This window comes from Lissotriton vulgaris, chromosome 12, assembly GCF_964263255.1.
Source record: "Lissotriton vulgaris chromosome 12, aLisVul1.2, whole genome shotgun sequence".
Taxonomy (NCBI): Eukaryota; Metazoa; Chordata; class Amphibia; order Caudata; family Salamandridae; genus Lissotriton; species Lissotriton vulgaris.
The window spans coordinates 605,691,917-605,708,172 of NC_141700.1; the positions used below are offsets into that span (position 1 = coordinate 605,691,917).

The 16,256-nt window shown below is 46.6% G+C and overlaps 1 protein-coding gene across 1 annotated transcript in view; it reads right to left on the minus strand.

The window, feature by feature from the left end:
- PKD1L3 (polycystin 1 like 3, transient receptor potential channel interacting) overlaps positions 1-16,256 on the minus strand; it is a 1,100,724-nt gene that overhangs the window by 97,863 nt on the left and 986,605 nt on the right. Inside the window, exon 28 of the mRNA XM_086945530.1 lies at positions 8,764-8,974. Coding sequence (XP_086801656.1) covers positions 8,764-8,974 — 211 coding nt within the window. The remainder of the gene's footprint in view (positions 1-8,763; positions 8,975-16,256) is intronic.

The following is a 16,256-nucleotide window of genomic DNA, read 5'->3' on the forward strand; positions in this document are numbered from 1 at the left end:
AGCACAGTTGCGTGGCCCAAAGCCTGCCCGTTTCGGGCTTTTCCAATAAGGGGAGTGGAGCCTCAATGCTCTGTTACTGCTGGGGGATTTTGTGGCAGATAGGGGTCCGGGCATATGCCTGGGCCACAGGGGTCTATGACTGAGGTACCAGAGGATGTGTCCTATAGGTTTAACCTCTTGGCCACGCCACCTAATAAATGTTTTATACTAAAAATGCCATTCAAATTTGTAGACGATGCTTACAGAATAGACTTGTATCTAAAAATATTAAATCAATACAGAGGTTGTTCTACTGTTTAAATACATATATCTGTGAGTAAAAAATATACCCACATTTCTTGACTCTTGACTACTTAAGTTACTTAAAAGATGTCTAGTCGCTTCCGTTTCTATCTTGTTCCTTTTTTTGAGCTAGAAAATACTTTGAAATCCTCAATATCCTTACCCAGTTCAAGACTCTAATTTTTATACAAAACCTAAAAACATTAGAAACTCATTAACAAGACAATTGTTTCTCCTTCTGAGATATAAACATTGATGCAGGATGTTACAAATGCTGTAGACAAGTTGGTATATTTCAGGGAAATTCAAAACAGAACTTGTAAGTGGACAACTGAAGGAGAGTACTAGAGTGCTCAGTTCAGATTTTATGTGTGCCAGGTAGAAAGCAGCGAGTTTCAATTAAATTCTGCAGATTCCTCATGTTATGAATATCTCCAATGCACCAGACTGGATTTGACAACTTATTTCCTCAGCAATAACTCTATAGCACTGATAGGGGATGTGAAATGACTCACATGGGGGGACAAATGCAAAAAAACAGTTGATGGACAGTTTGCAGAACAATGTCATACATTCACCCCAGTACAGAGATTGGGGCCTAAATCCATCGTATTTTTGCTCACCATGCCATTGCAGTTTGAACCCAGCCATATGCAAACCAGTCTTGACCCTGTGCCTCATGGGAACAGTCCAGCCCGAACTGCCAAGCCAGGTCCTCCCTGGAATGGAAACAAGCACCCTAGGACTGGTTTCGGGGTTTCACCCCTCTTCAGCCAGGATAGCTTGATTCCAGTGGCATGGAGAGCACGGGACCCACGTCTGGGCATACCCGTCCCACTCGGGGCGACAAATGCAAAAAAAAACCAAAAACATGGAGTGTCACTGGGCACCAGTTCTTGTTTTCCCCAGTACTTGTTTTCCTACACCTTACGAGCTTGGGTCTCAAGCTCTGCAGTGTTCACTCGACGCTTGCCAGCTGAGTGGTCGCTCCCTTTGGCTGCGGTATCGTTGCTTAGCGCTTCCTGCTGAAAACTGTGTCATTTAAATTGCCTGCTGTGCGCTTTGTGTTCCGCTTTGCTTGTTTCACTGCTCAGATTGCCAGCGCGACTTTCAGACCTTTAAAGTGTATCCCCCCCAAGCGCCCTCCATTTTGTTGTTGTTGTGCTCCTACTTAGCCCGCCCCGCCTCCCAGCTGAGACGCCCTCGCCCCTCCCCCTCCACTATCCATATATGACAGTAGCTCCCGCGCGCAGCGTCCACGCGCAGCGTTCGCGCCCAACCCGCGCCGAAGGTGCACCAAAGGTAAGCCCGTCTACGCCCGTCCGCGCCTGGACCGCGCCCAGCGCCAGACCCCCTGGCCCCCGTCCCTCCCAGCCCCCCCGCATTACCTACGATGCCGCCACCCTCCTAGCCCTTAACCCCGGTCGCGCCCCCAACTGCGTCCAAGCCACCCCTGGACAAACCCATGGACCTTTCTCCTGCTTCTCCTGCAAATTCAGCGGCACCGACAACATCTCCGCTACGACCACACCACAGATTCCCGACCCCAACCACCTACAATGCATCCTTCTCAACACCCGATCGGTCCACAGGCACGCCATTGACCTATGGAATCTACTAGACACCATCTCTCCAGACGTCGCCTTCCTAAAAGAAACTTGGATGAACGCTTCCTCCGCCCCAGACATCACCATTGTCATCCCTGAAGACTATAAGATCACTCGCAAAGACCGTACCAGCCACACAGGAGGAGGAATCGCTATCGTCCATAAGAAATCAATCCGCATCTCAACCAGCTCTGACGCCAACCTCGCTAACTCCGAACACCTTCACTTCCAGATCCACATCGACCCTAAAACCACACTCAGAGGCACCCTCCTCTACAGACCACCAGGACCCCGCGCAAAATTCAGTGAAGACATCACAGACTTCATCACCCCACACGCGCTCCCCTCCAAAGACTACATCCTTCTGGGAGACCTCAACTTTCACCTTGAAAAGATCAACGACCGCAACACCGCCACCCTCGTGGACAACCTCGCCAACCTCGGACTTAAACAACTAGTCACTTCCCCCACCCACATCGCAGGTCACACACTCGACCCCATCTTCACATCCAGCAATCATGTCTCCTTCAGCCACACCACGGACCTCCTCTGGACTGACCACAGCTGCGTTCACTTCACCTACAACCAACCAAAACCCAGCATCCACCTCCAACCTACCCTGCAAAGAAACTGGAACAAAATCACCACGGACCAAATCTCCGCATCGCTCCTTCGAAACACCCCAGCCATCTCTTCTAACGCTAACGAAGCCGCCGCCAACCTCACCCTATGGTTATCCAACACCGCCGACACCTTAGCACCACTGAAAAAACGTCAAAGCAAACCTGGCAGCAAGAAGGCCTCATGGTTCAACGATGATCTCAAGAAGTCCAAGAAACTCTGCCGCTCCCTTGAAAAGGCCTGGAAAAAAGACCCAACCACTAGCACCAAGGACGCCTTCAAAAACGCCACCCGCACTCACCACCAACTAATCCGAAAAGCCAAGAAAACAGCATTCAAGGATCGACTTGACAACAACGCCCACAACAGCAAGGAACTTTTCAACATCGTCAAGGAATTTTCCAATCCCTCGGCCAACTCCAACAACATCACCCCCTCTCAAACCCTCTGCGACTCCCTAGCCTCATTTTTCCACAACAAGATTGCAGACATCCACAACAGCTTTGACAACCAACCCGGAAACCAACCCACCCTACCATTTGCTGATCATCTTCCCCCCGTGAACACCCTTAACGACTGGAACCCAATCTCCACTGAGGACACCATCCGCCTGATGAATTCCATCCACTCAGGATCCCCCACAGACCCATGTCCTCACCACATCTTCAACAAAGCAGACACCGTCATAGCACCGCACCTCCGAGACGTCATCAACTGCTCCTTCAACTCCGCCACCTTCCCGGAAGACTGGAAACACGCTGAACTCACCGCCCTTCTGAAAAAACCCACAGCGGACCCCACCGAACTCAAAAATTACCGCCCCATCTCGCTTCTTCCATTCCCGGCCAAAGTCATCGAGAAAGCTGTCAACAACCAGCTCGCCGCCTTCCTCGAAGCCAACAAATCCCTCGACCCCTCACAATCTGGCTTCCGAGCAAAACACAGCACTGAGACCGCCCTCATCGCAGCAACAGACGACATCCGAACTCTACTGGACAATGGAGACACAGTCGCCCTCATCCTCCTTGACCTCTCTGCAGCATTCGACACAGTCTGCCACAGCACCCTTTTACAACGCCTCAATAACATCGGAATCCAAGGAAAAGCACTTGAATGGATCACCTCGTTCCTCACCGGAAGAACCCAGAGAGTCCGCCTTCCACCATTCAAGTCCGAGGCCTCTGAAGTCATATGCGGCGTACCACAAGGATCCTCACTCAGTCCCACCCTCTTCAACGTATACATGAGCCCCCTCGCGGCCATCGCACGCCAACACAACCTCAACATCATCTCTTACGCGGATGACACTCAACTGATCCTTTCTCTCACCAATGATCCCAGCACCGCCAAAACTAACCTACACGAAGGAATGAAAGAAGTTGCCGAATGGATGAAACAAAGCCGTCTGAAACTGAACTCAGACAAAACAGAAGTCCTCATCTTAGGTACATCCCCCTCTGCATGGGACGACTCCTGGTGGCCGGAAGCCCTCGGAAAAGCACCCATCCCGACAGACCACGCACGGAATCTAGGCGTCATCCTGGATTCTTCACTCTCAATGAACAGACAAGTCAGCGCCGTATCCTCTTCCTGCTTCAACATTCTTCGCATGCTCAGAAAAACATTTCGCTGGATCCCCCCCGAAACAAGGAAAACAGTCACCCACGCTCTGGTCACGAGCCGACTGGACTACGGAAACACCCTCTACGCAGGTACTACCGCAAAACTCCAGAAGAAACTCCAACGAATCCAAAACGCCTCAGCCAGGCTCATATTAGACATCCCACGCAACGAACACATCTCTGGTCACCTTAAAGACCTCCACTGGCTACCCGTCAATAAGAGGATCACTTTCCGACTGCTTACCCACGCACACAAATCACTCTACGACATCGGACCAGAATGCCTCAACTCACGACTGTCCTTTTACACCCCCTCCCGCCAACTACGTTCTTCCAGCCAAGCCCTCGCCACTGTACCTCGAATCAACAAGACCACCATGGGAGGCAGATCCTTTTCATACCTGGCTGCTAAAACATGGAACTCACTCCCCGCTTACCTTCGCCTTACCCAGAACCACCTAGCATTCAGAAAGCAACTTAAAACGTGGATATTTGACAAGTAATCCTCCTCCCCTTCCTAAGCGCCTTGAAACCCTCTGGGTAAGTAGTGCGCTATATAAATTCTATGACTTGACTTGACTTGACTTGACTTCATTGAATTCCTCAATGTCTAGTCGACAGCAGAATATGTTGAATATCACCCATGGTCTCTAGGTTCAAACTCTTTAGGTGATATTGGAAGAGGCTGTTCCCGGTCAAATTGTCATGAAATTTGCATGGGACGACTGGGGCCTGACCATGATCTTTCGCTCTGTGTCTCCAGAGTTTTTATGCACCAAAAGACCACCAGGAAGTCGGATGACGAACTTGGACCATTAACAGAATCCTTCAACGGCCCATCTCTCCTCCTTCTTGTAAGTAAGTCTCGCGAAGTGATCCCCAAGGAGTCCTTCCACAGGAAACATACGCCATCTTCTGAGGTATTCTGCTCAGAGCCATAGGCTTATGCCATGTCATCCCATATTCTTGTCAATACATCATTCCCTGAAGAGTTTGATGATTCAAGCATCTTCGGCTTAACTATACCCCAAATATTTCAATTTAGCACCAACAGACCACGAGTGCAAGCAAACTCGCTCCGTACAAAGTCTGTGCTTCAGGTGCTCCAGTTCTATGTACTGATATTGCAACATGCCTACTGGGACGGTACCTCCATCCTGTGAGAAAAACATTGAAGTTGGCTGAGACTAGCCTTCTAGATCTCAGGACAAAATTATTTTCAGAATTATTGGGTGATACACGGTATGTCTCTAAGCAAATACTTAAATGTGGCCGATTCAGCTGACACAGTGCCCTTTCTATGGCTATGGTGGTTACCCTCAAGAATCATTCTTAAATGCATTCAACCAGCTTTTCTGGGGACAGCAAGACTACTTTAATTGTTACGTCCTTTGACAGCGAGTGGTTGTTCAACGCAACGGCAAACTCCCACTTGGAGCATTTTAAAAATAATTGTATTTCTAATCCCCCTACTTTCAGCCAGTTTTGCCACTTCAAAATGGTTTGATTTGTCCTCCCTCCACCATCAACTTCTGATCAAGGGACCTTCTCTCCTTCTTTGGCCAACGGGGAACCCATGAAAATGTATGTTTTGGTGCTCTACTTTGTTGGCAAAGATTATGGCCTTCCCTTTCTGTTCACTGCTCAGCTTTGCCTTCTTCTGATTGAGGCCCATGCCTAAATCGTAAGAGTCTGGAGTTTTGGCCTTGTCAAATAAGTTCTTGCCTTCTTGCATAAAATGGACCAAAGAAGTGATTTCATTTAGTAGGGGGCAAACAATTGTATTCATTTTATTCGTTGTCACCTAGAACTTTGGGGCCTATGACCGACTCTGGAAATGAGACCCTTGAAATTATTTGTTCACCAGGACAAACTCAAGATTCTGTTCTTGAGTCAGGCCATCCATTCCTTAAATATAGGCAGGATTGGATGGTGTCCCTGGATCTCCAGGTCGTGTATTTTCATCTTCCTATCCTACCAGCTCACAGGCATTACTCTCAATTCTCAATGGGTTTATGGCACTGACAATTTGGGAGACTACATTTTGGTCTTACAATTGCTCCACAAGTCTTCACAAATTTACTGGTTGTGGCCTCCATCAGGAGGTCACAGAAGGCAGGGTCCCCTGCACTGATCTCATACAATCTGAAGTGCACCATGAATGTCCATCACCTGGCTTCTTCGTCAACCAGCAAAAGTTCCAACTCAGAGACTGGTCTTTATTGGGGGACCTGCATGACGGCTTTACACTCAACTCAGAAGACCTCAGGTATTTGGGAAAGGAGTCTGATAATTCAAAGTCTGAATCCAATCTTGGTCCTGCAGGGCCTTTGCCTATGGGGCTTGCAGGGCTGGGTCATCCTTTCGTGGTGCATGCGAGGTGGAAGATAAAGTCCCTTCAGTGGTGCCTTAGGAGGGGTGGCTTCAACATCAGGGAAGTCTCTTTGCTCATGTGGGGATTTTCCGCTATGTTGACCCAGACCAGTAATGAATGTGTTCCTCCAACCTCACAGTGTGTTACTGTTTGACATTATAAAATCCTTGATGAATGTTCAATAATTTGTCATGGTTCAATTAACTTGTTGAATGTCGGTGTCATACAAAGATACCTTGCAAATACTGGTCGGTTGGGCCAACTATTTTCGATACTATTATTGGCCAAGGTCCGGCTGAATACTGGGTTTCTCTATTGTGTGTGACAAAAAGGCTAGTAACTCATGCAGAGCTCTCTTTGCTATGGTACTAAACAGAGCATGCCCTTTGTTCTTCTCCTTGTACTGCCCGTCCCATGTTTTCTAGGAAAACGGCTTCCAGTTCAACTGGTTGTAGGGACTGCCTTCATATATTCTCTCCAATCCCACTACTCTGAAGGGTTCTGCTGAAAGTGTAAGTGGATCGAAGAATGCTGTATCTCATCGTTCTAGATAAAGTGAGGAGTATTTGGTACACTGGTCGCACCCCAATCCTCAGGTGCATCACTCACACAAATGGAAATTAAGTGGTGTCAATGATATAGCACACGCACACCCTGAATTTAGTTTCTTCTAGATACTCTCATATTTGATGCTCAATTAACAATTATAGTGAAATAGAATGAGAGGTGCAGGATCCCACAATTTGGGTAAGAGAGAAAGCTGGGATTTAAACCCACTTTTCATGGATGCAAGTTGTGCTATTCACCCACTGGAGGAATATCTCATTCTCTCTCCCACTAACACCAAAGGATAATGATTCAGGTTCAATTGTATCTTGCACGTTATGTTCAATAAATACAAGCATCAGATCTTAGTTCCACCTGACTCGATATATGTATAACATGTCAGAATATCTTTTTTGAACAATATTAGGCATAAGGAAATGCAGTAGACGATATTTAAGTAAATATCACTGCCTCCACCTGACGTACTGTACAGTAAAGTAAGAGACGGTCAGCACCTCCATGATGCCAGTTACATTGATTGCCAATACAAAGAGGTGTTTGACTTCCTGCAAGTCTTCAGTGCACCAAGCTGTGCTTACCACCCTTCCTCCTCCTCTTCTCAAACAGTGGCCTTCATAAAAATATTTCAAGTTTTTCAATTATTCGTCTGTCGTTTCATTATCATTAGTCTCTTCTCTGTTCCTTGCTGCATGTCTAAATAAGGTGCAGAAAAATTGATCTGATGCCAGTGTGCCAGGTGGCACGGTATACAGGCCGGTGTCATCACACCCTGACATTACATCATATGACACCACCTGCAGTTGCATGGCATTGGAGAGATCTTGCTAAGGAAAAAAGTTTCTGATCCAAGCAGATACTTGGGAGCTATTCATAGGTGAGGAACATGCAGGAAGATATCGTATCCGCCTGAAATATTGTTACCAAAGGTAAGTAACTTTTTCTTCTGGGTCGGATATTCTGAAGGTGAGGATATAGGTTTTTGGAAATGCTTATCCAGGAACTGAAGATGCTCAAGACTGACAGGAGAAAGTAAAGATTAGGTTTACAATTACTGCAGCCACATATCAGGTGAATGTCTCTGTAAGAAAAGGTCACATGGCATAATGCTGAGGCTCAACAGGTAAACAGCAGTGAAGTGCATGTTAGGGAATGGAGTAAGCTTAGTCAGCGATATGAAAAGAGTTGTTTAGTAGTTGGAAACTGAATGATAATGAGGTGGAATTACAGTTTAAGGTACTAGACAAAGAAATAAAATTAGAGTCCTAATCTGGAGCACGTGATGATATAAACCCAGCAAGGATTTGGAGAAAGACGGCTGAGCAGTGGAGACAGATCAGAGTAGGCGTTGGCAACACAAGTATAATGGGTGAAAGCTGGAGAAAGGAGGTGGAGATGGAAAACAGCATAAGGAGGGTACAGTAGTCAAACATTAGAGAATGGTGAAGGAGAAAATCCAATTTAAGTTTGGAGACAGTAAGATGCATACTGGCGAAATCAGTCATTACAATTGATGCCAGATAGACAAACAGTAATGTAGACATGCAGTTTGCTAGATGACTGAAAAACTGCCATGAATAACATTTCATCCCCTTTGAAACAGATAAATCATTGGGAAGGCACATTTACGGTGTTGATGGCACACATCTGAATGTAGGGTTAAAAAACAACCCCTAAAGTGTTTGTATCTTACCGTAATGGAATATGCCACCAACAGGACGAAAATGACAAGAAGAAACCCTTTAATTTCATCCCAGGCTTTGCACAGCGTCAAAGTGATTAGGTGCAATCTGGGATTGATATTCAGAAGGTTCCAGAGCTTCACTGTTGCCACTGAGACTTGAAAAGCTATTACGTAACCTAGAGCAGAATCCACAGTCCCAGTCTCATAGAAACTTACAAATCTGAAAGAAAAGGAATACAATGAATACTGAATGTGGGTTTGGTCTTATGCATCTTCACTTTTGTACTAAAACTCGCCTCAACGCAAGCTTCAGCAATGAATGAGTGACATCAACAGTAGCAGTAAGACGCAAGACAAAACCTAATGTGAAAAGTATACATCTTTGACAGTTACTTATGACTTTACAATTGTTTGGCAATACCTTCACTGAAGCCTGTTTGGAAAAAGCTTCTCTATAAAATGCTGATTTATTTTTCCCTATAGGAACCAGTGTGAACATATAGGTTTCAAACCTCCCGCCCCCAGGCACACCAAACTTCAGAACCCAGCTTTCACATATTTCTAGCGTTATGTATGGTTGAAGCACATATGTAAGTAAGTAATATTTATTGTTCAGTTAAAAATAACGACTTACATTCATTAGAATATCACAATATATTCCTTTGCTTACAACCTGGTGGTTTCCAAGTTCAGGAAAGCTGGCTGAGGTGACAGAAGTTTTCTTGTAGGCACCATCAGACTTTGGTACTCCATTCCCTTAGAGCTGAAAGGGGAAACTCAACTGCTGGCTTTTAGAAAAGCATTACAAACTTTGCTGATCAATCTCTGATCCTGCGGGTCAGTTTCAGCGTTCGTCTGCTCTATGAGCTAGTGCCTAGACACTTTGGTTATTAGCGGCACTGTATAAATACATTTTTCATTTCATTTCACAATTTAAAAGTATTGCTTAAATAAAATCCCAATTTTTTTCCGACTGTCTATGCAATTAACCTTCGTTAAAACATTTAATAAAATCGTAAAACCAGTTTGTAATATTAACACAGTTACTCAAGAAAGCAAGACTGGGTACTTTAAATTGGCGATTTATTTATTTAATGGTTTTATAAAGCGCGTAGTAACTCAGAGAGCATCCCAGCGATAGGGTCATCACTCCCAAATTGCTGTACCAACAAGCATTGGCATAGCCAATAGGCCTCGCCATTTACGATCTTAAAGATCGCTTTTTGTTTGTTATTTGCATTTTCTATTGCTGCAGTGTAGAATTTAATTTTTGTTTGTTTAATAAGTGCATGATATGAGCTCCTGGCTATTTTATAGTTACAGCGGTCCTCCTCGCAATATTCTTTCCGCCATCTACGTTCGGCTCTCCGTACCTCCCTTTGTCTTGCTTTCAATGTCTGGTTGAACCAGAGGGCAGACAATCTCTTATGGCATGGCCTGTTTCTGATTGTAACAGGTCCTGCTTTGATTTTAAGCTGAGACATGCACTCCCTGAAGGTGTTATTGTCTGATTCAGGATTTCCTATCATGAGGGGCCTACAATCACTGGCCATCGCGATCAATTCCTGGTGGCTCATGATTGCTTTCCATCCCTCATTTCTGGCCTGAGTGCTTTTACCAGACTGCTTGCCTTTCACACTCCCATCCAGTGAGAGGTTGAAAGGCACCAGTGCATGATCTGTCCATGTCTGGGTTCTGGGGAGATTGACCTTAAGTGTGGCGAGATTAGAGCAGATGCAGTCTAGAGTGTGGCCCAAAAGGGGGTGGTGATGGACGGAGCATCTGAACCAATCAAACACTCACACCCAGTCAAAAGATCTGGGTTCAATCCATCACCGTTCTTTAGCCCACTCTGCCACCCCAGTTCAGACAAGGCTATATGCAAATCAGTCTGACCCTGTGCCTCATGGGAACAGTCCAGCCCGAACTGCCAAGCCATGTCTTCCCTGGACCGGAAACAAGCTTCCGAGGACCGGTTTCTGGCATTCCAGCCGTCTTCAGTCCGGCTTGCTTGAATCCAGTGGCAAAGTGAGCAAAGGACTCACGTCTGAGCATACCCTACCACACTTATGGCGGCCAAAAGCGGTACAAAAGGGGGTGGTGATGGACGGAGCATCTGAACCAATCAAACACTCACACCCAGTCAAAAGATCTGGGTTTAATCCATCACCGTTCTTTAGCCCACTCTGCCACCCCAGTTCAGACATGGCTATATGCAAATCAGTCTGACCCTGTGCCTCATGGGAACAGTCCAGCCCGAACTGCCAAGCCATGCCTTCCCTGGACCGGAAACAAGCTTCCGGGGACCGGTTTCTGGCATTCCAGCCGTCTTCAGCCTGGCTTGCTTGAATCCAGTGGCAAAGTGAGCAAGGGACTCACGTATGAGCATACCCTGCCACACTTATGGCGGCCAAAAGCGGTACAAAAGGGGGTGGTGATGGACGGAGCATCTGAACCAATCAAACACTCACACCCAGTCAAAAGATCTGTGTTTAATCCATCACCGTTCTTTAGCCCACTCTGCCACCCCAGTTCAGATATGGCTATATGCAAATCAGTCTGACCCTGTGCCTCATGGGAACAGTCCAGCCCGAACTGCCAAACCATGCCTTCCCTGGACCGGAAACAAGCTTCCGAGGACCGGTTTCTGGCATTCCAGCCGTCTTCAGCCCGGCTTGCTTGAATCCAGTAGCAAAGTGAGCAAGGGACTCACGTCTGAGCATACCCTGCCACACTTATGGCGGCCAAAAGCGATACAAAAGGGGGTGGTGATGGACGGAGCATCTGAACCAATCAAACACTCACACCCAGTCAAAAGATCTGGGTTTAATCCATCACCGTTCTTTAGCCCACTCTGCCATCCCAGTTCAGACATGGCTATATGCAAATCAGTCTGACCCTGTGCCTCATGGGAACAGTCCAGCCCGAACTGCCAAGCCATGCCTTCCCTGGACCGGAAACAAGCTTCCGAGGACCGGTTTCTGGCATTCCAGCCGTCTTCAGCCCGGCTTGCTTGAATCCAGTGGCAAAGTGAGCAAGGGACTCACGTCTGAGCATACCCTGCCACACTTATGGCGGCCAAAAGCGGTACAAAAGGGGGTGGTGATGGACGGAGCATCTGAACCAATCAAACACTCACACCCAGTCAAAAGATATGGGTTTAATCCATCACCGTTCTTTAGCCCACTCTGCCACCCCAGTTCAGACATGGCTATATGCAAATCAGTCTGACCCTGTGCCTCATGGGAACAGTCCAGCCCGAACTGCCAAGCCATGCCTTCCCTGGACCGGAAACAAGCTTCCGAGGACCGGTTTCTGGCTTAGTGCAGGCCACTCAGAGTGTGGCCTGCACTATGAGTGGAGTTAATCGTGAGTATTGCTAGACCTAATACATCCATAGTGTCTCTAAATGTGTTGGCTGCCGTGTCTATGGGGGAGTCCAAGTGTATGTTAATATCCCCAAGTACCGTGAAATTCGAGAATCGGAGTGCCAGAATGCTAAGTGCATCCCCAATGCTCTCCAGAAAGTCCTTATGTGGGCCCGGGGGGGCGATAGATCAGAGCACCCGCAAACGTGAAGGTGCCATTGACCTTGATATGAAAACTCATCCCTTCCGCCCCTTTGAGATCATGCAATTGAGCTACAGCACAGTTGAGAGTCCTTATGAATAATTGCCACGCCTCCCCCCGTTTTTCCCCTCTGTCAGCCCTTTGGATACGATAGCCTGGCGGCAGGGCATGCACTATGTCGGGTTTGCACCATGATTTGAGCCACGTTTCCGTGATAAAGAGACAATCTAGATCGTCTTCAGTTATTAAATCATGGATATGTAATGCGTGTTTAGGCATAGATCTTGCATTGATTAGCCCCCCCTTCAGAATATTACTGCCAAATGTAAGTGTGGCAATATGTGAGAGAGCGAAAGTTTTCTTACATTCCCGACAGCTAACGGGGCCCTTCCAAAGAGGTACGTCTAATCGATGCGGACAAGTTTGAGAGATGGTTTTTAGTGATAGGAGCTCCTCCCTACTAAATTTCCAGATTTCCTGTAGCTGGACAGGCAGCGCTTCTGGCCCTGCGCCCGGCCAGAGCGCGGACTGGTGCAGAGGGGCAGGATTTTTGCGCGACTTCAGCGCGAGTCCGCTGTGCGCGGAGATAGCCATAGAGTTCTAAATAGTGTTTGGCTAGAGTGTCGCGGCCCACGTGACCCGCAAAGGCCAATGGGGGCAGCTGTTCGCCGGCACCCTCCACAACAATTGGGAACACCCGTGGTGGACCGGGGCGCTGGCGGGAGGATCAGGCAGCAGGTAAGCACAAGAAGAGCCCCGTTCAATACTAAAGAGCCAGGTGATTTAGAAAGGCGCGTTAGCACCCAGGCATCTAACCATGCACTCGGCAACAGGAAAGAACAATTTAATAGTGAAACAACAAAGAGAGTTTAAAAACGAATTTTCCCCGAGGCTTCTAATCAGGCACTCGGCAGCAAGGAAAGCACAGATTAAAAATGAGAAGCAAAGTGGTTTTAAAAGCGCGTTGTCAGCGAGGCAACTAGTCAAGCACTCGGCAGCAGTGAGACGGCCATCTGCTGTGCCTATCTGCTGTGCCTATGCCCTGCGCCAACCCTGGCTTGACCCAAAGCTTGATAAGAGCAGGAAGAAACACAACTTGGTGAAGTTTATAATAAGAATGTTCTTGCAAGCCTTTTTCGGTTGTGGCACGTCCAAATTATTTTTCCACTAAGCAGAGGTGAGATTATTGTTACTTTCCATTCTCTCCTTCACCGTGATAACTTTCTTTTTTATTGCGCTTGATACCACTTTGTAGCCATTTCACAATGCAGGCTAATTAGTGGCAGAGAGAACAAGATTGACGTCTACATCAAAAAAAGAAACTAGCTCGAACCATAGAAGAAGCGAGGGCTGGGTGTGGCGTGATTACAGAACAATGCTGTGCCACTGGAAATTAACAAACTGCGTGGGGCGGGAGATGTTGGGGAAGACACAGGGAGACTAAGAGAATTGCAAGCAGAGCTGTGTCCAAGTGAGGAGAGGGGTGAAAAATGAAGTAGTCCACGTAAACAAAACATAAGGCCATATCAAAAGGATCCATGTTGCAGGGGCAGACGGCAGTGTGGGAACAAACTGCCATGAGGCGGCCCAAATGTACTCTATTCACAAATAAAACCTTTGGAATTCTGAAAGGCAGACCAAGCAACCAATGAAAAGAGGTGGGCATGTGGTAAGCGTGTTCAAATCCCACAGAGGGGTTACAGCATGCCTCACAAAGCAGCGCATGCGCGCTGCCTCGAGGCTCGACGTATAAAGGGCGGTATAAACATAAAACATTGCTAATTCTGAAAGACAGAGTAAAAGTGCTTAGTACAATATAATTACAATTCATCACACAGAGAGTACTAGGGCAGAAAAAGAGAGAAAAAGTGGGAGCCTAAGCATAATATCTTTAAAAGTCCAAATACGCCAGGAAAAAAAGTGCTTAGTACTTTGATTCAATTTCATTTCCTTATACAAGGAATACAAGATCAAGACAATGTTATAGCTCTAGGAGTGGAAATATTCTGGCGTAAGGTGCTTTAATGCGCTGGCTTAATATCATTTCCTCATAAAGTAAAAACTTTTAGTATAATAAATATTCTGGAAAAAATGCTTTATTGCGCAGGCTTAATATTTCCTCATAACGTAAATGAACAATTGTTACTTACCTGTAAACATGTGGTTCTCCAGTATTGGTGTCTTTCATAGATTCACATGCTTGAATATTCCCCGTCGTCTGAGTGGGAGTCACACAGTAAATAAAATAGCAATAACATACCAATAATATGTAAATGTAAAACATAACAGATGAAATACATATTAGAAAACAGGCAGTAAATGCCTAGACCTAATTCCTCATAGGAATCCATGAATAGAGAAAAAACACAGCCTATTCTTGTCATTATGTTGGTCTAAACTGTAGCCAATCAGGTGCCAGCAGTCCTCCAGAACCTTCTCCTCAGAGCTCAACACCTCAGATTTTCGTAGCACAAGAGTGACAACAGAGTCTATGAGGAGAAGAGAGCCTCTGAGGGGAGGAGGGTGGGTCGCATGTGAATCTATGAAAGACACCAATACTGGAGAACCACCTGTTTACAGGTAAGTAACAATTGTTCTTCTCCAGTAATAGGGTGTCTTTCATAGATTCACATGCTTGAACATAGAATATAAAGCAGTAATATCGGGAGAAAACTTCCCAGTCATGATACACATGCATAGAGTCATAAAAACCAATATGTGTATAGTCATGCAAAACATACAGTAATAAGGTAAACCATAATGGAGGAGGGAAGACAGAGGCTCACCTTATTGAAAAAGATTGCGAAGCACAGCCTGTCCCACTGCAGTGTCTGCTTAGTTGATGGCACTTAGGCAGTAATGTTTCGTAAACGTGTGCCTGCTTGACCACGTGGCTGCTCTGCAGATCTGATGCAGCGGCACACCGGCGAACAGGGCAGTTGAAGACAACATCGCCCTGGTCGAATGAGCCTTCACTGAAGACTGAAGAGGCTTGCCTGCTTGTTGATGGCAGAAAGCGATGGCTGAGGAAACCCAACATGCAATTGTAGGTTTGGTAACTGGACGCCCTTTGTGGAAACATCCATAAGCTATGAACAATTGATCAGCTTTACGAAAAGGGGCTGTTCTGCTGATGTAAAACTTTAAGCACCTTTTAATGTCCAAGGAGTGCAAACGCTGCTCCGCTGTAGACTGTGGATTAGCAAAGAAAGTCTTCAGGAAAACAGGTTCGTTGATGTGGAAAACTGAAGGCACCTTAGGCAGGAAAGTGGGATTAGTACGAAGCACTACACAGTCAGGTTGAAACTGCAGAAATGGAGGATTTATAGTGAAGGCATGGATATCACTTACGCGACGAGAAGATGTCAGCGCAAGGAGAAGTGCAACCTTCCAAGTGAGAAACTTCAATTCTGCCTTGTGTATAGGTTCGAAAGGTGCTTTCATAAGTTGTGACAACACGATGTTGAGGTGCCAAGTAGGAGGAGGGCGCCGAATCTGTGGGAACATGCGAAATAATCCTTTGAAAAATTAGCGTATAATCCTGGAAGAAGAAAGGGAAGTGACGCCATTCTGACAGAAGCGGGAAATTGCCGCCAGAAAAACTCTCAAAGTTGAATGCGAGAGTCCAGATTGAGCAAGTTGCAAAAAGAATGGGAGGAGCTGCGCAGGCGTGGTATGAATGGGATGGATTCCAGCAGCTGCGCACCAATGGCAGAATCTCTTCCATTTAAGTTTATAGGTTTTAACAGTTGACGGAGCTCTAGCCTGAGCGAGGATGTCTCTACAGTCTGGTGGGATGGCTAGGTGAGCAAATTCAAGTGCTCAGGTTCCAAGCTGACAAATTCAGAGAGGAGGGGTCTGGATGGCAAATCTGACCCCTGTCCATCGTGAGAAGGTCCACTCGAGGTCGAAGACGGATGGGCTTGCACTGG